Below are 25,102 nucleotides of genomic sequence, written 5' to 3'. Positions count from 1 at the left end.
TTTTTAATTAAATACATATTCTTTAAATAATGTTCCCTTTTAGAAAAAGTAGGATAATTAAAAAAAACAAAACATTTATTATAGCTCTGTCACGTAGAAAAAAACCTGTCTCTTTTCTGTGGTCTGTTATATAACATTAGGGGTGTTCGTGGCAATTAACTTTTTAATCGACTAAGCGGGTCAAGTAAGAAACACTTAAATATTGAGTTACATTTGAAAACTGTTTAACATCTGTGAAACTGGAAACTGGTTTTCACACCCCTAGAAGCAAACAACAACACCCACAAAAAAGTGCTTTGATATTCTCTGAAAGAAAACTTTCAGAGGAGAAACAGATAAAAGTGTTGATGAAACCACAGACAGCAAGGTGATGCACAAAGTGTTTGATTAGTTGTTACTCTTTTTCTGTATCTAATTACTCATCTTACATCTCTTACATCAAAACTGTATTGTTTTTCTTTTCAGTTTACAATGTAAATTCATTTGATTATTTATAACATCCAAAACCCAATTTAAAATAAAGTTAAATATAATGCATATGTCTTTAGTTATCAGTGTTTGCTCCACAATGAGAGCTGTTTCCTTACTGAAACCAGGTTCTGGGTTCAAACTTCCTGGTCGGTTGGGGTCTTTGTTTGCAGTTTTTATGTTTATTTCATATGTTTGTTAGTTTATTTTGTGGCTTCAGCCCTGCCATGATCCTGGCATATTAATTAAATTCTTTCACCCAATTACCCATTCAATTTAAAACACAACACAACAATTTACATTTAGGAATGATAAAAATGAATTAATTAATTTGTATAACATACTTAAATAAATTTATACACATAGCATAATCGATGTGTTTCACATAGCAAATCAGTTATCTTTGCATTAACAAACTTTTCAGAATTATCTTGAATAAAGGATGTGGTTAGAAGCACTATAAATGTGTCAGCTTGACACGCCTACAATGAAGTGAACCGTTTTCCTGGCATCATGCACGGTCTGCAAATAATTCTGCTACTCAATGTTTTGACATGTCTCAAACAAGCTGGTAAGAATTGCAGTTTTTAGTCATTATTCTCCAAACATTTCATATGGGCATTAGCATGTTTTTTTTTTTTCTTTGAAGCACGTGGAAGTGACATCATTGGTGGGGAGAAAGTCCCAAGGAAGTCAATGTTGTATATGGTCTCAGTGCAAAACAAAAGTGGTCATATATGTGGAGGATTTCTGATCACCGAAGACTTTGTTGTCACTGCTGCACACTGTGATAATGAGTAAGTATCAGTCTTCGTGTCATTTAACAGGTTTAGGAAATGTATTGAGTGCCTCTCAATAATCTTTGCTTCAGATACCCCACGCACGTTGTTCTCGGTAACCACAATCTCAACAAAGGCCAAAAAATAAGTATCAATAAAAAATTCAAGCCTAGATTCTATCTAAATGTTTTACTGGGTGACGACATCATGCTGCTTAAAGTAAGTACAACAGTTTGAAGTGACATAGTTGAGTGATCTAATTATCTACGTTACATTACAGCATAAGAATTTTGAATGTTAACTTTGTGATTTGATTTTGTATCTCTTCAGCTTTCTAGAAAAGCTCAGCTAAGCGACATAGTAAAAATAATTCGACTTCCAACTGCTAAAATAAACCTAAAAGAAAATGAAGTGTGCAAAGTGGCTGGATGGGGAATAACGGAAAATGGTACTCTAACCAATATACTGAGGGTGGTGGATGTGCCTGTCATTAACAAGAAAGTCTGTAAGAAGCAATATTCTGTCATAAATATACGTCTTCCCGCCAACGTTATCTGTGCAGGTGGCTACCCCACACACAAGGGATTCTGCCAGGTATGTTTTCTTCTTCTTCCTTTCACTGAAATTAATAACTGGTCTCTCGTTGTCAAATGTATAAACACCTTAAAATTCTTTCTTTTCACAGGGTGATTCAGGTGGTCCTCTGGTGTGCGCAGGATTAGCTGTTGGTATTGTTTCTTTTAACAAAGGCAAGTGTAACTACCCTAAAGCACCCAATGTTTATACAGACATCTCAAAATACCTCCTGTGGATCAATGCAATTCTTAAAAACCCAAATAGTTATTTGTAAAACTACAATTGTTTTTCTGCTGTATTGCTTCATTTTGCTGTCATTTTCTTTGTGTGACCAAAAACAGAAATAAAAATTGTATCTGCTAGTCCACGGTCTGCAGACCGTGACTGATATTGTTACTAATAAAACCATGGTTTTATTAGTAACAATATCAGAAGGGAAATATTTCATTAAAACAATAACAAGGGAGTCCAGAAAATAATTTGGTGTCACATGAAGAATAAGCAACATATAGTAGTATTAAGGTTATCACCATTACCATTTCAAGATGTTGCTGTTTTTCCATAAGATTAAAGTGACATCTTTTAGAGACCAGTATGTGTCACCACAGTAGTGAAAGTACATCTACACTGCTACACTGACTGGAACTATTTCACAGAGTGAGAGTGAGATGTCAAATAATCAATAGTGAAAGCATTATTTTTGCAATATATTTGGCAGCTAATGAGAAACAAACTAAATACTAACGAATATTCAATGTGTACATGACTGCTGAGTGAGCAACAGCAATAACCGTAAAAGAGACACTCATGTAAACAAACTGTAATCTGCAATGCTAGTGATGGGTAGATAAGGTCAAAATGTTATTAGTATTGATGCCATCTAGTGGTGTACAGATTGATACCAATTTTTCCTATATAAAATACGTTCTAGAATCAATTCTCATATTAAAATATTGATATTAAAATAATTTGTGGTAAATTAGAAGTTTATGATTGACAGGTAAACAGTGGAAATTAGCTATATTATTGAGATTGTCTAAATGATTGGTAGGAACTACTATTTCTGCTTGTCATGGTGATATGAGAAATAAATGCATCACGGCTCACATAGTAATCAAATCTGGCAGTCATTTAATCTCTTATGCATATCACTAAAATAGTTCAGAAAAAGTACCGACTGCATCTTAAGGATGTAATTTTGCTGAAGGAGTAATGTGTTTTTTAAAATTTGTTCACAACAGTGCTCTAACTGTACATCACCAAGTTGATTAAAAGAATGTATAGAGCATTGTTGTGAACTAATTTTGTACTGTGGTAATTTGTACATCCACATGCTTTTAGAATGTTTATAGATATGGATGGTCCAGTTTTGGATCACTGGGTGGTTGTCATACTCCGAGAGCAGGCAGGACTCAAACGCAGACTCCGAATGCAGTTCTGTGAATTTATATAAAATGATAGTAAGCCCCAGGGCAGACCCAGGACACCCAGGACCAGAGATTATATCTCTCGGCTGGCCTTAGAACATCTGGGAAGGCCTTGGTGTTCCCCTGGACAAGCTGGAGGAGGTGGGCTTCTCTGCCAAGGCCGCTGCCCCCGCAACCCGGCCCCAGATAAGCGGAAGAAGATAAGTGAATGAATGAATGAATAACCAGAGTAAACATAAAATGCTCTTTGTAAATGATTATTTTATTAAATAAAGAAGAATTGTTATCCAAATCTACCTGGTCCTGTGTGAAAATGAAAATGCCCCTTTTGTTAAAAATAAGTCAACTTTGATTAACCACATTTTTTTAGTTTAGTTTCACTAAACACACTCAGGCCCAATTACTGGCAGACTTGGTAAATCAAGAACTCAGTTCAATAGAACCCATGTGACAAATCAAAGCAAGCTAAGAGAACTCAATAAGCAACACTTCATACAGCAATCTAAAGAAACACTTGAGAAACAAAGTCACTGATAACTCTGTGACCGGCCTACCAAAATTACTCCAAGTGCACATCCATGAATTATCCAGGTCACAAAAGTACCCAGAACAACATTAAAGAACCTCGGGCTTCACGTGTCTCAGTCAAGCTCAGTTCATGATTATACAATAAAAAAAGACTGGGCAAAAATGGCATCCATGGGACAGTTCAGGAGAAAACCATTGCTGACCAAAGAGACATTTGCTAAAACATATCTTGATGATCCCCAAGACTTGAAAGACTGGACAAATACTTTGTGGAATAATGAGACAAAAGTTTAAATTTTGGAAGGTGTGTGCACTATTACTCTCTGGCATAAAACAGCATTTCAAAAAAGAAAAATAATACAGAAAGTAAAATATGTTGTGGTTGTGTGACGATCTGGTTTGGCCTGCTTTGCACAAACATCAATATACACGTGCATAACACAAATAGGACCATGAAAATAGGTCATTACACAACTACAAAAACTGCCATGTTTGCTAACCGTACTGCTCTTCTGGATATCTTGATTCCTGCATTCCTGTTTTTCAGTCTGTTAGAAATGATCATGGAGCTTCATCACGTGCGCTCCAACAAAACAGTGCTTTTAATTATATTTTGTGAGTTAGATGTATCAGGGATCCTGCACAAAGTACTTCTGTGTGTGTAGTTTGTATACATATATCTCCATGTACACGTGATAGCATTTAGTCTACATCACTCTGTTAATTAAGCTGGAGCTCGGAAAGAAAAGCGTCTGGACTTCCAGTTTCTTGAAGACGTTTCACCTCTCATCCAAAAAGCTTTTTGAGTTCTAAGAGCATAAAGAGTGATTCAAATGTTCTGTGAAGATATGAAATGAACGTTGAGAAGACAGGAAGTGAAAACAACCCCAAAAACCACAAACCACAGACAGAGTGCAAGGTAAAGCATAAAGTGGTCAACTATCTCCCTGAAAGATTTTTCACCCGACTTCCATGCATCATGCACACTCTGCAAGGGTTTCTGCTCTTTCAAACTTTGACGCTTCTTAGACATAATGGTAAGCTTTTATCCATTTCTTACAGATGTGCAAAAGTGTGTTGCTTTTAAATTTTGCACATTTGCTTTCAGCACTGGGGAGTCAAATCATAAAAGGTAGAAAGGCTGAGAAAAAGCAGATGATGTATATGGCATCAGTGCAAGACAACAATGGACATATATGTGGAGGTTTCCTTGTCAGTGAATATTTTGTAATGACTGCAGCGCACTGTGCTCCCAAGTAAGTAATCAAAACTCTTCATGCAACCTCAAATTCATCAAAACATAAACGTTCAATTTCTGTATTATCATTAATGTAGGAATCCTACAAGTGTTGTTCTGGGCACTCACAATCTCAAAAAGGTTGATGACACAATGAGATATGATGTGAAGATGTGCAAACATTCTTTTAAGGATGTTCTATCTGGAAATGATATCATGCTTCTCAAAGTAAGTAGATAACTCCTGAATCTCATAGACATGCATCTCTTAGGTCCTGTATCAGGTTTTTGCTGCATATACTTACATGACTTCCTGATATTATTTATCTGTTATGTTGATGCTATATAGATAGATTTTGTCTTTTGTTTTTGTTTTAGCCAAGTGTTTGGCTAGTAGCTGTTTGACAGTCACCATGTTGGTGCACAAATACCATTTTATGCCTGTCAAACTGCATTATTCTCGTCACTGTTCAAAAAGAACTCTAAAAACCTGAAATGTTCTGAAAATGATGAGGTATAAGAACTGGATATGAAATGAATTTTATGCATTTCAGCAAGCCATGTGTGAAGCCTGGCTCCTTGGAAGCAAACTATAAAGAAATAAGTGGTGCCTCAACACTTTTACACAATACTGTAGTTTATTTTAAGTAACTGGCCCTGGATGTATTACTCATGGGAAAGCACATGAAAGAAAGAAAGTTCCTTATTGCTTGCCTTTTGCAATATATGTGATACAAAACAAACATGTTTTTATTTAGTTTAACAATGTGTTGCACATTAATAGGTATACTAAATGTTAGTGATGATTATGTATTGTAGTACATATTGGTTATTCAACTGACCAGCTACACATGTGGACACTCTGTTATGGTTTGGATTTAAACCCTATTAAATTTGCCTTAAGTATTCTCTTTTCTATCTCATTCCTTATTTTCTGCCACTAGCTGTCCAGGAAAGCTCGCCTGGAAGGAAACAAAGTTATTAAGCCAATTAAACTTCCACATCCAAAAATTAATCTAAAGGAAAACAAAACCTGCAGTGTAGCTGGATGGGGGGCCATAAAAAGTAACGGTGAAAGTGTTGACGAGCTGCAAGTGGTGGATGTCCCCATCATTAACAAGGACAGGTGTCAGAGTGTTTGGCAGAATAGGCTTCCAGCTAAAGTTATTTGTGCAGGTGGATACTTTAAAAACAAAGGAATCTGTCAGGTAACTTTTTTTCTATCTACAACCTATGATAACGGTATTAACAAAAGATTGATGATTGATGGGCAAATCAAATAATAATATTTCCTCCTCACAGGGTGACTCTGGTGGCCCTCTGGTGTGTGACAATTTGGCAGTTGGTGTCGTTTCCTTTAACAACTACAACATCTGTGACTATCCGAATGTCCCCAACGTTTATACAGACATATCAAAATTCCTTTCTTGGATCAAACCCATTCTTAAGAAAAAGAAATGCTACTAATCTCTGGCTCTCTTCCACAGTGCATCTTTTGTCCTACCTTCCTTCCCTGGGCTCCAACCAGTCATGATCATTTTGTTAGATCTCAATGAGAGTTTTTGCTGTAATCAGAGCTAGATTTTCACCATTAGGGGGCAGCGTTCAATTAACTTTTCACATCTGTCAGAAACAAGAAAATGGAGAGTTTGGTGTGAGATCAGAATAGTGTGTGTGGTGAGAACCATTTACTTACTGAAAGAAGGTTCTGGGTTTAAAGTTCCTTGTTGGCCAAGGTTTTCTCTCATAGTTTACCGACACACTTGTTTGCTTAATTGATGCTTTTAGATTTTACAGTGAATGGTTTTCTGTCTCCTTGTGTTACGCCTGCAACCAACTTGCAGGCTGTCCAGGATGTACCTTCCCTCTCACACTATGATAGCCAACTCTTCCTTCTTGACACCAACCAACAGCACCTCCTCTGTGAGATTACTGCAGTATTTCATGTTTCAATATGAATATCATTTACATTCATTTCATGCAGAGAAATGTAATCCTGAGTCAAGATGTTCTGTTACACTGTCAGGTGTCAGGAATGATTAAATCTCTTTAAGCATTTTGGCATTACAGTGAGTCCAAAAGCAAAAAATAAAACCTGAAGCTTGAAACTGTATTTTCTCTTACTCATGTCATTTTCAAAACTTTTTTGGGGAACTTTGCTGTGGGAACATCCAAGGAACAGGCCAAAGGCTTTCGTTTTTTCCACTTTAAAAAGCAAAACATTGCTATAGATACAAAAAGAAAATTGCTTCAACCTAAGACCCGTGATGATAGCCAAAAAAAGTCTCAGAAAACATGGATCACATATGAGCCAAAATATAAAATGCCCTAATACTAAAACCATGCATATATGAATTCGGTATCTCAGTAATGTTTTAGTTCTGCACGCAGAACATGCAATATGTCTAACACCTTGTGAATATGCATGTATCTGCATTTGCTGCTGTACTTGTGGCTGTTTGTCTAAAGCAAGTTTTTTTAGTCAGCAACATTTTCTAGGCATTTATACATGTTCAATCAGATTGAAAGATGGGAGATAATATGACTCTTATCTGCTATATGCTATGGAGTAAATGTAACTGCACTAGTTATTAGCAAGCCATTGTTGTTTTAGTCATTAGCCAGTGTGAATGCAGTGTTTTCATCTCCGTGAGAATGCTGACATTATGACCGGTATCTGGTGACTGTGGTTTCTTTGATTCAAAAACAGTTTATTACACTAATCACATGTGTTTTGGTAGCTTTGGCCTATGCAAATGAATAATGTTGTTTCTTCTTATGCTCTTCATTTGAAAAAGTTGTCCATTTAAAATTAAGTTGTGATAGTAAACAATTTCTTTGAAGGTAAAAGGCGAGGTAAGAACTAAGAACATTCACTTTCTGATCTGATAACCAAGCTAGCCTGAAAATGTCTCTTCTGAGAAGTGATGTAAAAAAGAGAAGGCTCGTTAAAAACAACTTTTTTTACACCAATGTGTAAAAAGAAAAGCCAAAAACATCTTCTTCTGTTCCGCTATCGGTTTCTCTACTTAATCAATCTGCTGATTAACTCATCTGCTTATCAAAGGAACAGAAGCTGATTTTTTAAGACTGAAGAACACACTTAGATGTGGGCAGATCTTCGTGTCAGCCGGATAATGTACTCAGCCTCAATCTCACCATATCACCGACAGTGCCATTCTGTTTTATTCACAGCTTGTAAATAAACGTATTAAACCTTTCCCAATGCTCAGGGTGTGGGTCCATCCTTATGACAAAGTTACAGTGTGTAAAAAGTTCACCTCTGGATGTCTGTTTACTTAATCTCTCGAAATTCCAGTGCATAATTTTATCTATGGTGGTTGCTGTAGGACAAACGTTTTAAACAGTCAAGAAAGAACAAAAACATTTAATATAGGATACATTCCAGAAATCCTTCCCATTGTCTTTTCCTGACCTCTTGTCCTTGAGCTGGGTATGAGAAGTAATAAGAACTTAGGAAAAGAGAAGAACGGTGACCTGAGAATCTGAATGACCTTACACTAGTCTCCTTAACAACGTGGCAAAGTACAAGGGATACAGCCTTAAGAGATTCAGCATGTGGACAAGGGTGACAAGAGTGAAATCAGTTCTTATCTAAGAATGACAATTATGGATGACATTTGGATGAGGTAAGGTAATGACTTAGCATTTGACATGGACTTTTTAAATTCAGAAATACAGACCTCTGCTGAAAGCTTTATCAGACATTTCAGTGAGCTAAATTGTTGAATAGCATCTTCTAATGGCTGAACGGCAGACACTCTGTCCACAGGCCAATGAGATTTGAACTATACAGCAATAGATTATATGCATCATGTACTACAGCTAAAGATTTTATAGGAAAACAAATGCAAAATAATAATATAGTCAGACTAGTAGTACAAAGACTAAATGCATGAGAAATCAGCAAATGTGTGTGCAAAGAACAGTTTACGTACATGTTCTACAAGCAATAGCTTATCTGGATCCTGTAGTGTCTGCGGTTCATCTAGTTTGCTGCAGATCTCAAAGATAATGCCATTCAGCTGTGTCAAGCCTGGCATCTGCCTTCTTTACTTGTGAGTATAGTTAAACTACAGGTCAATCAATGTATGTGAAAAACCAGAGGAAAGAAAAGCCAAAAATCTTGGAATAAACAAATTTTAAACACATTGTAGTTTGCTTCCACATATGTCTATATGTTGCCAGTACACACTATACTATAAGGCTTTTTGTCAGTTTTCAACCATTACATAACCAAGATAACCTTGAAGACCTTGGTGGATGCAAAATTTATTGTTGACTTGACTCCAATGACGTGCATTGCTTCCGTTAAGTCATATCTTAGCCATTTATGTGTAAATGGAAAACCAATGAGTCTGATGATAGACCTGAAGCAGGAAACTGGTTTCTGTGCTTCGTCATTGAAAGATGCAGAAAATAAGAGAAAAAAGCAAAGAAGAAAGTCACAAAAGTCACTGGCAATGATGTATAATCCAAAATAGCCACTTAATCATACTGACAAAGTTTGATTTCCACAGTAAAGTCTTTACATCTGAGTTTCCACTCGTTAAAAGTATCCAAAGTCACTTGATTTGTACCTACAGTTGACCAGGAGGCCAAAAAGGATATTGAATGAAACAAATCGGGAGGCCTAAAGTGTCTTAAATTTCAAATGTTAAACTAAAAATAAGCAGCAAATAATGATGGACGAGCATGTCTGTCCTTCAGACTGATGTGGCACTATGATTATGATCATGCAACACAAGTGTGCAAACTTAACTTGAACAAAGGATGTGGTTAGAAATCAAAATATTGTAGATAATAATCATACTTACCAGCAAAACAGACTGTTTCGCAAAAGGTTCATCTTTTGTGTTTCGAGTGAACACAAAGAAAAACAGGAGCATTAGAGACCAAAACAAAGAACTAACAGTTCAGGAGGCCAAAAGTGTGGCCACTGGCGAAGACAGAGCAATTTTGGAAGCTGACCAGGAGGCCAGCAATGAAGGCGGAGCAGATCTGGGTCTGGAGGCTGACAATGATGACAAAAACCATCGGGCGACAGGACTGGAGGCCGATGGTGGCCGCAAAGATTGCACCCCCCAGGAGGTCAACGGAGACCCTTGAGTGAAGCAGGTCCAGACTGTGCAGTGACCACTGACTCGAGAGGAGTCCAGACCACTGGCTTGGGCGAAGCAGGACCAGACAGTATGGAAACCTATGACGCAACAGGACCAGACGGTGCAGGCTGGGGGTGTGTGTGGCACAAAGCAGGTTCAGGCTGCCCTTCAGACTTGTGCTGAAAGGGAACCAGTGGCTTGAGTTCAGGTTCTGTTGATGTGAAGCAGTGCAGAGTCCGATGCCAAAAGATGTCAAAAGTCTTAGAAACTTTGGACAGAATATGAGCCAAAATAAAATAATGAAAAATAATGCAAACAATAAATAAATATCAATAGAGTGTTGCAGTTTTAACCCACATGCAATATGTATAAAACTTTGTATATATATGTGAGTATCTGTATTATTATTATTAGGCACAGTGGTTAGCACTGTTGCCGCACAGCAAGAAGGTCCTGAGTTCAATTCCACCATCAGGCCAGGGTCTTTCTGTGTGGAGTTTGCATGTTCTCCCCATGTTTGCGTGGGTTCTCTCCGGGTACTCTGGCTTCCTCCCACTGTCCAAAGACATGCACTTAGTGGGGATAGGTTAATTGGTTAATCCAAATTGCCCATAGCTGTGAATGTGAGTGCAAATGGTTGTCTGTCTCTGTGTGTTGGCCCTGCGACAGACTGGCGACCTGTCCAGGGTGTACCCCGCCTCTCGCCCTATGACAGCTGGGATAGGCTCCAGCGCCCCCCGCGACCCTGAAAAGGATAAGCGAATGGATGGATGGATGGATGTATTATTATTAATATTATTTTTTATTATGCTGTATTTCTTTGATGTGCATGTGGTTGTTTGTTGAAAGTCAGACTTATCAGCAACATTTTATAGCCAGTTAAACTTGATGTGTTCAGTTAGCATGTTAACAGATGAGCGATAATGCTCGACTCTTATCTATATGTATCAGTTGCTGTTTTACTTATTAATAGCGTGAATGCAGTAGTTTTATTGCTGTAACTGACAACAATGAAATTCATAAATCTGGTAATTGTGATTTCCCTGATTGAAAAACAATTCATCACAGAATTCAAATGTGGTTCAGCAGCTTTGATCTATTCCAGCGAATAATGGTGGGTTTTTTTTTAGTTATTTGTTTAGGAAAATCCTCAATATAAATACCAGTTGTGATTGAATTGAAAGTCCTTATTGTCATTATACAAATTATAACAAGATTTAAAACAGCTCCATAGTGCACATGTGCTTAGCGCATTCTAAAAAACTATACAATAATATAACAATAAATATAATATAAATACACAGCACCAAGTAACAGAAACAGACCGCCAGAGAACGATGATACAGTCAGTGCAGATACTGAAGTGCAAATTACGTTTGTGCAAGTTTTAGTTGAGTATGGTGATATCTTTGGGGAAGAAGCTATCCCTGAGTCTGTTTGTTCTGGCCTGTAAGGATCTGAAGCGCCTGCCAGAGGGTAGTAGGTTAAAAAGATGGTAGCCGGGGTGGGTATTGCCCTTCAAGATGTTTCTGGCCCTGCTGAGACAACGGGAGTTATAGATGGCAGACAAGGATGATTTTTTGCGCTGTGTTTACCACCCTCTGCAGTCTCTTCCTGTCTGCAGCTGGCATGCCACACTGTCACTGCATAGGTGAGCAGGCTCTCGATGGTGGATCTGTAGAAGGTCACCAGCAGCAGGGTGTTTAGTTGCTCTTGTGATGGTGTAGTATCCACAAAGTTAAAACTCAGTTAAAAAATATTGTTTTGCAAAGGTGAGACTTTAAAAAGGTATCGTAATTACACTGTTTCTGTATTGTGTTACACTTTCACTTTCTGAGCTGATATGTAAGCTTGCCTGGGAAAGAAAGCACACAAAATTTGGCTCCTTAAAAAAGTTGTTTGATCAGCATTTGGTCATCGGATGTAAGGTTTTTTTTCTTGGTTTTATGCATCCATAATAAAACACAAAAAAGACATTCGCAACATTTCTCACATTTCTCAAAGTGGGGGTGGCCTGGGTGGGTGAAAAGGATGTGGTTCAAAGTCAAAATGAGAGTGATTATTATCATACTTACCAACAAGGCAAAACGCCCTATAAAAAGGTCTCCTTGATGCTCCTACCAGAAACAGTTCACCGTTTGGCTAACATCATGCACGGTCTGCAAAAACTTCTACTGTTCCATCTTCTTGCATGCCTCGGTAAGAACTGCAAGTCTTTGTTATCAATTTCCAACCATTTGTTGGGACATTAACTTAATTTTGGTTTTACTTTTTTAGGGCATGGAAGTGATATTATACATGGGGAAAAGGCAGCAAAGAACTCAATGCTTTATATGGCCTCAGTGCAGAACAAACATGGTCATATATGCGGAGGATTTCTCATCGCTGAAGACTTTGTGGTCACTGCTGCACACTGTGACAATGAGTAAGTAAGTTGTAAGTAATCCAACGTCTTTTGTGGTCAGTACGCTTTTATAAAATGTACTGACCAAGTCTCATTGATTACTTCTTCAGGAACCTTACACACGTTGTTCTTGGAAGCCACAATCTCAACGACCATCATGAAAAAATAGAGATTAAAAAATCCATCAAGTTTGAAAATTATAGAAATGTTCAATATGGTGATGACATCATGCTCCTTAAAGTATGTACATATTCATAGTTGTAACAGTTTCACATGAATTATAAGACCCTATATTTGTGGCGTTATAATTCAAATTTCATCACAGCAAAAGGGTTACTGTATGAAAACAGACATTTCAAATTTTCATTTCATGTTGTGTGTCTTCAGTTATCTAGGAAAGTTCAGCTAGACCGCACAGCAAGGATAATTCAGCTTCCACATGCTGAAATAAAACTACAAGAAAATGAAGTGTGCCAGGTGGCTGGATGGGGTTTCACTGAAAATTACACTCTACCTAATGAGCTGAGAGTGGTGAACGTTCCTGTCATTCAACATCAAATCTGTAAGGAAAACTGGCCTGATCTTCCTAACAAAGTTATCTGTGCAGGTGGCTATGGAACAAATAAAGGATTCTGTCAGGTATGTTTTCTGTCTCTTCAATATATACTAATTAGATTTTGCAAAATATATAAAACACTTAATATAAACTGACAAAATTAAAATATGTCCTCCTCACAGGGAGATTCCGGTGGTCCTCTGGTCTGCAATGGGTTCGCAGTTGGTGTTGTTTCTTTCAACAAAAATTTAAACTGCAAATACCCAGATGTACCCAATGTCTATACGGACATCTCAAAATACCGTCAATGGATCGACAAGATTCTCAGAGGTGTAATTTAAGCATTCCTGATTGCTCTGTCGATGTAACCAAAAGTGAAAATTAAAAAGATTCTGCTACTTCGCTCTGTCAAGCTGACCTAATTGAATTCAAAGCTCCTTATCACTTTATTCTGTCACCATGGATTCTTTCAATTACAGCAAGTGTTGATGTTCAAGTTATCTTTTATTACAATGTTCTAAATGTATTTTATGACCATGGGATGTAGATAACTTGTAACTTTATATGTTTCTGTGCTTGTAATTCTGCTGGCGTGCTGTCTGTACTGTTGTTTGACCCCCAAAGTTAAATAAGCAAATGAAAACAGCATGGTTGTGTGCACCTCATTTTATTTCAGATTTCCACAACAAACTTGGTGTCAAAAATAGAATCCCATGCCTGTTTGTATTCAGGGTCTATAGGAGACTTGAGCATGCTAGATAAAATTAGACAATTGTGAGCATGGCTAACACATCTGGTAAAGAAACCCCCAGTGAACAGGAAGCTTTCATGTTTACGAATGGGGTTTATGGGAAAAATATGGAAATTGAGCTATCAGCGTTTGGGTAAAACATTTCCACAAAGAGGAACATTGAGCTTGATGCAGCTAATAGATCATAAATCATAAAGTAAAAGAAAAAAAGCCAAGAAATAATTAAAAGAGTAATAAATAAACAAAAGTGTAATCACAAGTTGTGAAACACAAAAAGGGGAAATGACACCTGATTTAATTTTTTTCACTATCAATTGGGAAGCACTCAAGTACTCCTGTTAATTCCAGTGCTCCTCCTACATCTGAATAATTCCCTGAAGGTGTACAAACGAGTATTAGGGCCACAATAAGAAAAAATAATTGAGAAAAAAGTTGAAATAGTATTTCAAGAAAAAAGTTTAAAAGTGGAGACTACAGATTACAAACTGCCATGGTTGCTATATCCTCTGAGTGAAATTGTACTTCAGAATCGGTTTTGGTAACAGGAAGGAAATGATTTCTCTATTAGCATGTAAACACAATGTGGTGATCAGTATAAGAACATTGATAAGATGGTGCAGAAAACTGCATCTGGATGGAAAAACACACAATTGTTGAAGAATGAATTTGCACACAAGAAAATGGCTTGTAATGGACAGACAGAAAGGTTATCGATAGTTACATCTATAAATGCAAGGGGATGTATGCTGTATGACAAAACGGCTGATCAATTTGTTTCAATAACTCGCCTAAACAAGGCATTTTATAGAGGGTATAGCAGCCGTAGCAGTATGTCTTTGGACAACAAGGGTAATCCTCACATTTCAACCTTTTTTTTCGAAATACATTTTTGACTCTAATCTCAAAATTCTGACTTTATTCTCAAAATAATCAAAGGCATTTTTTCTTAATGTTGTTCTAATATCTAGTGAAAATGTGCATAGTAATGAGGCCTAAACAACACAGACTGTATCTATATAACATAGAGACCATCTATGCTCACAGTCATCCTCTCTGAATTCAAACCTCCAAGCTTTGCATCCAGACCTCAGTCATTTGCACACTCATGTGTCATCTGATTGCAGTCAACATGTCAAGATATTTATCAGGTAAAAAAAAAAAAACTAAAGATTTCTTCCCATTTGTGTAAACCTATGGCTCTCCAAAAATTACTTTTCACTGACTTGCTGTATGAATCTTTCCTCTGAGTCTAAAATAATATCTTTCCAATCAAATGTTTGCATTTCCAATACGTCTATACAAGGAAGATTAAAATCACTTTCACCTCTCCCCACTGCATTCTCAAAATGGCTTCTGGCTAGTGTCTGTCTTATTATATTGAAATTGCAAATCTTTTCATACAATTTCCAGAAAACCATCCCACTTTCCAAAGTGAAAACTCTTTTTATAAGTATGCAGTTCACAGAATTGATGAAGCCATGTAAGAACTATGTCTTTGCTACCTGGTTTGGGACTGTGAGCTGCTGATTCGATTTCAATTCAATTTCATTTAAGCAGCACCAAACAACAACAACAGTTGCCTCAAGGCGCTTTATATTGTAAGGTAGACCCTACAATAATGCATGAGGGCCAGCCATCTGCCGTGACCTTGGGGTGAGGGGAGGAAGACAGGATGAAAGACATGCTGTGGAAGAGGGACACAGATTGATAACAAGTGTGATTCAATGCAGAGAGGTCTATTAATACATAGTGAGTGAGAAAGGTGACTGAAGAAGAAATACTTATGCATCATGGGAATTCCCCAGCAGCCTACACCTATTGCAGCATAGCTAAGGGAGGATTCAGGGTCACCCCTGAATCCTCAAATGGACTGATTACTCTTATGTTCGAACTTGCTTTTCCACATGGCTAGACTGTGGCTTGCACAGAAGTCTAAAAACAAAACACTGCTCAGATCAGATCCGGGAGGCCATTCCTGCCGATCACACCCCTCCAGGTCTCACTGTCATTGCCCACATGAGCATTGATGTCTGCCAGCAGGACAACAGAGTCCCCAGGTGGATCACCCTCCAGCACGCCACACAGGGACTCCAAGAAGGCTGGGTACTCTGGACCTCCATTCAGTGCACAAGCGCAGATGACAGTCAGGGCCTGTTCCCCAACCTGAAGGCCCAGGGAACAAACCCTCTCGTCCACTGGGAGAAACCCCAACGTACAGGCAGCAAGCCGAGGGGATAATAGGATACCCACCCCAGCCCGCCGCCTTTCACCAGGGGCAACTCCAGACTGAGACAGAGTCCACCCTCTATCCAGGAGACTGGCTAGAGAGCCCAAGCCGTGGTTTGAGGTGAGTGCTCTCTGTTTCAGGAAATAACTGCCATCCTTAATCAACACAGGATTTTTTGAACTGTCAGGTTTGCAGACAACATGGCACATATGAGGAATGGGAATTCTTCATGTGTGCAGGAAATTTAGGGAACACTTATAGTTGATGTCTTAATTATGCAAATAGCTACTATGAAGTTGATGCTTCCTGTTCTGTCAGACAGAAAACAACTATTTGTATCAAGTTACATCACATTGTCTGAAATAAAATCATTATAATAAAGTTAAATACGTATATTTTTAGATAAAATCTTTAAGTATAATATATAAGATAATATTTCGAAGTCACAAAGGTAAAACTCTTTAAAATGTCATACCAAATGTAGGTCAAATGAATAAACTATAGATCTAAAAAAGAAAAATACATTTGTTCAATGTTCTCTAGGAAAAAATGAGGATCCTTTTTGTCGCTGGACTTTCACAACCAGAGAACCGGCCTGAAGAAACCTGTTACGAAGCTTTTAAAAGTCAGCATTTTCCAAGTTTTAGAAATGTTATCAGTGAGTATTTACTGAAGCTGTCTCCACTGATTGAGCAGCAGCGCCCTCTGCGGTTTGTGTGTAGAAGCGAAAAAGCTTACAGCACCTGGTATTCCCAGGCGGTCTCCCATCCAAGTACTGACCAGGCCCGCCCCTGCTTAGCTTCCGAGATCAGACGAGATCGGGCGTGTTCAGGGTGGTATGGCCGTAAGCGACGGAGACACTATATAAAAGACCTTTAATAGGTGGCAAATACACAGTTCAATAAACGTTATTGTGATACATTTCATATGTTACAGCGAAAAGATGCAAACCTTCGTTATTAACTGTAGCTTCAACATTGATCTGCGAAAAAATGCTTTTCCTGCAGTAACATTTGGATAATAACACATGTTAGTTTATTAATTACAGCACAGTACAAGTGATAGAATGCATTTAAAGCATCATGTCAGCAACAGTCCTACCTTTGCTTCGTATGGTTCAGTTTCCCAGTAATGTCCCTTAAAAATGCAAGGTCAAGTGTCCACTCATGATGGGAGTCATGACGTGCCCAAAGCCGATCACCTTTGCACATAACGTCTGCTGGTGAATGATGCAGTGGTAATGCATAAAGTTTGGGAACTCTGTGTCACCTTTACAGTGAGCGATGAATCCTGTATGTCTGACGATCATAGCAGGAGCTCCGTCGGTAGTCAGCGATACCAGCTTTTCCAAAGGTACCTTTTTCTCCGCGAAAAACTCCTTCACCGTGTTAAAGATGTCAACTCCACTCCTAGTTGTCTTTAGCGGCAGTAGTGTCAGAAGTTCTTCTGATTTTCCTCCCACCAAGTTTCCGGGTGCCAGTGTGTGGCCGTTACTAAGCAACCGCGAGTTAGCAGCAGCAAACCAGAGATAGAGGAAGAAAGCTACCAAAATCAAGCCTCTGAATTTAAGATGTTATTCTGTATCTCTGGATAATTATTCAGATTTCTGGCTCTGCTTCTTCACTGTTGCTTAATTTCGGTTTACCAGCGATAAGCAAGGCAACAAAACGATGTCAACACAAGAGCAACAAGCTAACATCGGCAAAGTTCTCAGCTTTCTTCGGGAATGGGACCGCGGTGACATGAGGGTCCGCGGTCGCATGTTGAGCACCTTTGTGACTCAAAACACGGGGAAGACGTTTTATGAGCTGGAGCTGGAGTTTGCGCAGGTCGCCAGTCTCTTCCTAGCTCGACTTACCACATGGATGAAGCTCACGTATCCTTTATTCAGCCGTGGTCTAGGAAAACTGTTAGTTTTGGACATATATTTTTTGTACAGCTCAAAAAACGTGTCCTGGGTGGGGTGTAAATATTTCCAAATAGTAGTGGGATTCGTGTTTCCTTGCGTAAGTCCTGCAGGATTTATTTTGAAGACTTAAATGAGGCTTAATTTAAGTCTACTGCTGGTTAAACCTGCACGGGTTTGGGACTATCTTGATTTTGAGGGGCCTGCATAACATGTGAAAACAACACATTTAAATCATAAAACATATTTTTTGTTATACACATACAGCCAAATGGTGCTGAATATATTCTAGCATAAAATATCAGAATAAAGTTTTCAGAATGTGCCTGCAACTGGACAACCCTTTACTAATACTTCAGTTACATGTTAGGCACCTTCCTGGGACTTCAGCTGAAAGCACTTGGGATTTTCCTGTCTGCTTCTTGTCAGTAAGTGACCCAAAATGCGGGACTGTAATCTGCAAAAATATCTTTAGGCCAACAGATGTTTTCTTTCAATAAACCATCTTTCTGATTTGATCAGTGATCAGTATCTGATGAACTTCCTGGAGGATGGGGGAGCTCTCACTCTGCTGGACATTTTGAGCCACTCTCAGAGCAAAGATGATGACAAGGCCGGAGCCATCAAACTTCTACTCACTGTCTCAAAAGCAGGTCGCAAGTACAAGGAGATCATCTGTGAAAGTCACGGTAAATTTCACATTTGTCTGTGGCATATGTAAATTTATTTTAGATTTTAGATCAGATTTTAAAACAGCCTACAATATAGTTTATTTTATCAGTAATGCTTCTTTTGCTTTGTTTCCAGGTGTTAAAGTCATAGGCGAGTGCCTGTTCACATCAAACAGAGATGAAACCAAAGAGGCAGCGTCGGTCCTTTTGGAGTCCCTGTCCCACGGAAATCCCAGATATCAGGACCAAGTCTACAAATTTCTGATTACCTGCATGACTTGTAGCTCACCTAAATCCCTGCAGCTTATTCTGCACACCTTATGTATCATCCAGGTGAAGCCAGCCACCTGTCAGTGTGCCCCAGAATGGCTGTGGCTACAATGTAGCTTGCCATCACCAGTGTGTGAATGTGTGTGTGAATGGGTGGATGACTGGTTGTGTAAAGCGCTTTGGAGTCCTTAGGGACTAGTAAAGTGCTATACAAATACAGGCCATTTTACAGAGTATGCACAAAGCTGTATGTTACTGCAGTCAGTCTGTATGTTGCAGAACTGATTTTTAACATTTTTTCTTTTGCAGCGAAAAATGAAAACAGCCCATTACAGCATTGTAGAGCCTCTGCTTAACACACTCAGATCCCTACACCTGGAAGTTCAGGATGAAGGTAAGCTGACACGCTAATTTTTAAATTTATCCTGAAATTTCTTTGTATCCTGTGAAATAACAAATCATTCCATTAGCCATTGTGATTGTGGATGAAAAATTGCGATCCTGTTATTATTAATCAGCTTTTCTGGTTTTGTCTCTTTATATCTTTGACAGCCATTAAACTCATCTTAGACCTGAAGCATTATGATGTGAAGGCAGTTCTACTGACTGGTTTGGTGGCTCTACTGAGGCCTATTAAAGAAAAAGAACACCAGCATCAAATCAGCAAAGGTGACATTAGAGTTTGGTTGTGCGCTGTGAAAGCCTTTAATATACACCTCTTTCTTTTGACCAATTATGGCCGCCTTTTCATATTTTAATTGGTGCCTTTCTGCAGTTTGTGATACAGTTACACAACCCATCAGTGAATGTGTTATAATTTTGTAAATGAGCCCTAACTTGTCACAGTCATTTTCATAAAATGTTTTATTGACAACCTTATACAATCTTGTCAGAATCAGAGATGACTGAGATGACTGGATCTTTCCCTGTACTTGTACAGCAAGCTGCTGCAGCTAAAACAATACGGTATGGAGTCCAAATAACCTCCTCAATCACAGTATAACACAAACTCAGTTAAACTTCTGGGATATCTCTCTGTCCAGTTAGCAAACAGAACATAATGTGAATTGTTCAAAACCATGATGGCTTTGCAGGTGGTTGCCAAAGACCATTGCTATCATGCCGTGCTCATGGAGCGTCATGTGGATGTTATGACCAAACCTTTAGAAACAAATCACACACTCATTTACATACATACATACTTATATCTTCTCTAACATTTGCATTACACACTCACAGAAACTCAATGAGGACAGTATAAACAAAAATCCTGAGTTGTTCACGATAGATGCAAGGGGAACAACTCAAGGTTTGGTATCTTGCCCAAGGATACTTTGACTGTAGTAGCCAGGTGCTCAAACCATTAACCTTTGAATTAGTAGACAACCTGCTCTACCTCCTAAACCCCAGCTGCAGTGACAAAGTCATAAGCTAAAAGAAAAACTAGAGAAAAATCTGTCAGGAGGGATAAGAAGAGAACAATGGTTTATAGTCACCACCTGCAAAACTATTTCCTTTTTGGCAGGTGTCGTGTTGTTGCCTTGTTACCACTTTCTTTGGTAGCAAAAAGGGTGATTTAGAGTGACAGTGGTTTATACTTCCCAGTAAATAGATTGAGATGCATGAAGCTAAACTGACTTTTTAGGCCATGGTTTGATAAAACCATGACATAACATTTTATTCATGGCAGTGTGATAGCTTTATATGTTGTAATAAAGTAGCTATCTTTAGCTGCTCCCATGTCACAAGGGTTCACAATAGCCAGTAGCTCCCCATGTTTGATTTGGCAGTTTTATGCCCGATGTCCTTTCTGCATTTTAATGATGTTCAATATTTGTTAAAGGCTGCTGGCTGAGGAAGATCAAGAGCTTTCTCGTGAGCTGCTCTCTCTTGGAGTGATCCAGCATCTTCTGCACACTATGGGCAACAGAGAACATCCTGATGGCCAAATACAAGCCAGTCTAACATTAGAGGTACTTCAGTGTGTGTGTGTCTTCTCAAAAAAGCAGGCTGATGACACCTATGATGATTTCTCACAACCATTTGGTACAAATAAAAAAAAAATACTATAAAGCGCTTCAGCCTTCTATTTTAAGACTTCACTTTTTTTTGTTCTTTACTTTTTCTTTTCAGCAGAATAGGACATATTCACAGTTGTAACCCAACTGCTTTTTGAGAGCTTCATTACCTCATGCTTGAATGTGGTCCTGTCAGCAATCTACTAATGCATGTCTACAAAGCAGGACAGTTAAAGTAATTATGTCTTGCCCAATTTTCAACTGTTTTTAGATGGTTTGAGTTTCTGTTACTGTTCTGATAGAATTTTCTGATTACTTATGGGTTTTCTTATCACTGCTTCTTGGTCCCCACTGCCTCCACCCTCTTTAAGAAAAATGTGTAAGCAGTAATTTGCAATTATTGTGTTCCAGTTTTTTTTCTTTTGCATTAAATTAGAACCAGAAAGTGCCAGCCTTGTAATTAAGTGGAAACAGAGGCTGCTTTTCTTGAAGTTGGGCTGTTTGTAAAAATGTGTTTGGTTCATCTCCGTTTCTCATTTGTTTTGGTTTTGCATCTGTAGAAAGAAACATTAATTCAGACATATGAATATCAGCTTCTGGTGTCTGCTTTCATCTCTGTGTAGTACTTTGTCGTCTCCTTCCCTGTTGTTGAGGACCAAGTGCAGAGAGTGATGGGCAGCGCTCTGTTTGCAGAGTTCAAAGTAAGCGATAACCTAAGTTAAAGGTGCATTGCTCCAAGTCAGTACCAACAAATATAATCACAATCTTTCTACAGAACAAAGCTGACACTGTATACATGAACATGAATGAAACAGAAGCAGAAATGCTGCTAACAAATCAGATTAACATGTCACAAGGTAATGATTTTACTGTTTTATTTGACAGCTGATTATTTTCCTATATTTCCTGTACTATGTGAAACTAATTGTATTCTTTTTCTTTTTTCAGTTTTAAATGGTAACAAGTCTGACAGCTGACCAGAGGAAAAATCGTTTCATAAACGGATATAAATAAGGTTTTTAGAAATGTTTGTATTAATACCTATAACCTGTTCTACCATTTGTTTTTGTATTAAGAAAAAATATTCTATCTATCACTAGAAAAATGGGAAGTTCAGTCATTTATATTAATATAGCGAGAAATGGCTCGGACAATGGGAGCTCTGTCATAGTTTTGGGGCTTCTTCTCAAATAAATACAAATAAATAAATAAATTTGCAATTTATATGTGTTTGAGGTGTGTGCGCACACACACACACACGCGTGTGTATACTCGCTTGAGTCAAATTTGAGGTCGCACTTTTTAACTCCCACCCTTTGGGGACACCGGTTTCTGTTTGGTTTAGAAGCAGCCTGACAACTGAATTTTACACCTCCAAATCCACAGAAATAAAATAAATCACTTGAGATTTTCATTTCATTAAGCAATATTTCTTCATACAGTATTTTTACCTTCCTATTGGGGACTGGGAATGTTTAATGTCCCCTTTGGTGTCTTCAGTGATAAACCAACACAGATAAACCATTTTGTGCCACTTTTGAGGACCGTACTTCCCTTTGGGGTCTTAAGCAATACACAGATACACTAACTATTTTACTTCAGTTTGGGGGATATTACTTCCCTAAAGGCAAGTCCTTCAAAGTAAGTACAATAAAATGTAAGGTTACAATTTAACTACCCAATCTAAAAATAATCATTTTGCAATTAAGTATGTTAATTTGACAACATCCAAGGGATTTGAAAGAACTTAAAATATAGGTGTCTGTGAAGATTCTCAGTCATCCAAAGAAAAGCGTCTGGACTTCTTTGAGTTGCTTGAAGACGTTTCACCTTTCATCCGAGAAGCTTCTTCAGTTCTAAGGGTCAAATGGTGGAGAGTCATTGTGAAACCTGGCCCCACCCTATCATGTGATTTCCTGAGGTCAGACGGCCCAGGATGTGAGCGTTAAGGCGTCTGGGAAGGGATCTCAAAACTGGATTATAGATGGCAGACAGTTGGTGTTGTAAACCAACGCACACACACACACACATGCAGACGCACGAAACACCTACACTGATACGCCCTCACTATCACCCTCCCTACCCCGGATCCAACGCCTCCTCCCATGCTTACCTCCCATCCGATGTGGACACCAGATCAGCTGGAGGCGCAATCGAAGATTGCAGCAGTGATGTTTGTGTATTGTATGTACGGTTGGCAAGGTCTGTCATCTCGGTTGTGGGCAACTGCAACTGACAAATAAAGGCTATCTCATCATCATCATCATCTTTGATGTTTGATTGAGTCCAGCATCGAGTTTCCACACTGTGTAATAAACACTGGATTTCCTGCACGTTTCAGTAGTTGTTCTGAAGAGGTGAAAATTTCCATGTGTTGTTCAAAGACAGGAAAGCTGTTTTGTCTTGTTTCTTGTGCAATATTAAACACAAGATTTGCCCGAGCTCATATTTCATTACACATTAAACTCATGACCAATGTCCTGTGGTGATCAAATGAAAGTTAAGGCTGCTAGTGTCAGGGTTGGTTGATGGAGGACCCAAATGCAGAACGTTCTAAACACAGAAAGTGTGTTTATTTACAAAAAGCTATGAAACAGTGCCAACAATCCACAGTGTGTTCCCAATTCCCAGGCCTTGATTCCTTTCCTTGATATGTGGTAAAGTTTTGTCCTCCTTGGTGCCTATGTACACAGTGTGCTGCTCCCGTCACATGTTTCCACATTTAACCTAGAAACGAGAGATGCCACATTTAGTACAGTCCTATCCACCGTCCACTACTCTCTTAAGTAGGGCTCCTTGATAGACACACACACAAACACACACACACTCACTCCAACTTTTACACAGGGAAGCGAGGGAACAGGAGCAGATCACACCAACAAACAACCATAAGCATTCCAGAAGACAAATGAAACTAATAATTATTCATCAAACCCCAAAATAACAGACCCAGGCCCATGACAGTTCGAAATCTTAGCATACAGTGTTTATATGATGCATACTGTTATTTTAATATCTATTGTAAACTAGGGCAATGAGAACTTTTTTCCTTATCTGCTGCAGTGGCTGATTAAGAAGCGTGGGACAATACTATCAACTACTGCCTGAGATTGAGATAATTACTTTACAGCATGGCTGGGATGACAGATTGCACTGGATACTGTGAGGATTTCAGTCCCATTTGTTGAACTACTTCTTGAAAACAATAATTAACTAATGTGGTTTCAACTGTAAGAAAGGCCTCTCCAGATGTTGTCCTGGTGGTGGAAGAGGCCAAGGAACTCTTCTGGGAATCGATCAAAGAGTGCAGGGAGATTTCTAAATACCAAGTATGCATATTGAGAAACAGCCAAGCGTAGCCAACGCCTGTTGCTTTGGCGTGGTTTAAACAATGCCTAAGATAAAATGTTATAATAATAATAATAATAATAATAATAATAATAATAATAATAATAATAATAATAATAATAATAATAATAATAACTTTTTATTTTATTATCATTTAAAATATTTAGGAGCTTTAGTAAGAGTATAATCGAGCACATTTCATTTAGTTTTCCTGGGAAGGCCAACTAATTTGATTTGTAAGTTTCAGACTTAATAACTGGGACCACTTTAGTTTTACTTTGTAAAGCACGTGGACACAACTTTTTTTAAAAAGTACGAGTCGTTTTCGTATTTATGTACAAACAATTAAATAAGGTACTGAATTACAGTTTGAACATTTCGGTAGCCTATCCTTTTTAAATTAAAAGGCCTCGATGCTTCACAATGCTTCTGTTAGACATCTGGAGAAACGTCTTGTGTGTTAGCCACAGAGTTTTCCACTGGTTACGTACTACAGCGGGGACTGTATTAACAAGGACTGAGGACTGTGTTATTGGCCATATTATTTCAGTAGGATAAATGATGTATGGGTCCCCTCTAGTGTCCAAGAAACATATTACTCGTATAGATGACCAAAATTTTCTTTGAAACTGTGCATGCGGAAAGAGGAAAAATAATAACAATACCACTGATGTGAAAATATATTTAAAATATTTATTTGAATAAAAGTTAAGATCTCTACTTGTTTGTGAAACCACCCAACGCACCGGACAGTGCACTAAAGATGTGAAGAAGAGCGTGCAGATAGGGTGGAGTGGGTTTAGACGAGGATAGC

The 25,102-nt window shown here is 38.3% G+C and overlaps 4 protein-coding genes and 1 non-coding gene across 5 annotated transcripts; 4 read left to right on the top strand and 1 right to left on the bottom strand.

Annotated features, from left to right (window-relative positions):
- The first annotated feature begins 981 nt into the window (after positions 1–981).
- Positions 982–2,097, top strand: LOC146607328 (duodenase-1-like). Its single transcript, XM_085348851.1, has 5 exons — positions 982–1,039; positions 1,118–1,265; positions 1,340–1,466; positions 1,578–1,841; positions 1,933–2,097. Exons 1-5 carry the CDS (start codon positions 982–984, stop codon positions 2,095–2,097), a joined length of 762 nt encoding a protein of 253 aa, XP_085204977.1.
- A 2,660-nt stretch (positions 2,098–4,757) lies between these two features.
- Positions 4,758–6,481, top strand: LOC146607327 (duodenase-1-like). The gene is made up of 5 exons (XM_085348850.1): positions 4,758–4,815; positions 4,887–5,034; positions 5,114–5,243; positions 5,959–6,222; positions 6,317–6,481. Exons 1-5 carry the CDS (start codon positions 4,758–4,760, stop codon positions 6,479–6,481), a joined length of 765 nt encoding a protein of 254 aa, XP_085204976.1.
- A 5,806-nt stretch (positions 6,482–12,287) lies between these two features.
- LOC146607326 (mast cell protease 8-like) lies at positions 12,288–13,438 on the top strand. Its single transcript, XM_085347473.1, has 5 exons — positions 12,288–12,336; positions 12,415–12,562; positions 12,652–12,781; positions 12,929–13,180; positions 13,280–13,438. Exons 1-5 carry the CDS (start codon positions 12,288–12,290, stop codon positions 13,436–13,438), a joined length of 738 nt encoding a protein of 245 aa, XP_085203599.1.
- Positions 13,439–16,806: 3,368 nt separating this feature from the next.
- LOC146607325 (5S ribosomal RNA) lies at positions 16,807–16,925 on the bottom strand. The gene has a single exon (XR_014905266.1). It is a non-coding gene; the product is annotated as a 5S ribosomal RNA (ribosomal RNA).
- An 820-nt stretch (positions 16,926–17,745) lies between these two features.
- Positions 17,746–21,917, top strand: armh1 (armadillo like helical domain containing 1). Its single transcript, XM_085348747.1, has 11 exons — positions 17,746–17,951; positions 18,341–18,409; positions 18,504–18,670; positions 18,789–18,985; positions 19,232–19,316; positions 19,475–19,591; positions 19,816–19,888; positions 20,766–20,895; positions 21,564–21,641; positions 21,716–21,797; positions 21,889–21,917. The coding sequence occupies exons 1-11, from the start codon at positions 17,746–17,748 to the stop codon at positions 21,915–21,917; spliced, it is 1,233 nt and encodes a 410-aa protein (XP_085204873.1).
- Positions 21,918–25,102: the final 3,185 nt, after the last annotated feature.

The sequence above is a fragment of the Diplotaxodon limnothrissa genome, linkage group LG23, assembly GCF_057381915.1.
Source record: "Diplotaxodon limnothrissa isolate DT_005_m linkage group LG23, D_limnothrissa_male_GT1.1, whole genome shotgun sequence".
Taxonomy (NCBI): domain Eukaryota; kingdom Metazoa; phylum Chordata; class Actinopteri; order Cichliformes; family Cichlidae; genus Diplotaxodon; species Diplotaxodon limnothrissa.
Note: the sequence above shows the minus strand (reverse complement) of the source record. Positions and strands in the feature narration are given on the sequence as shown.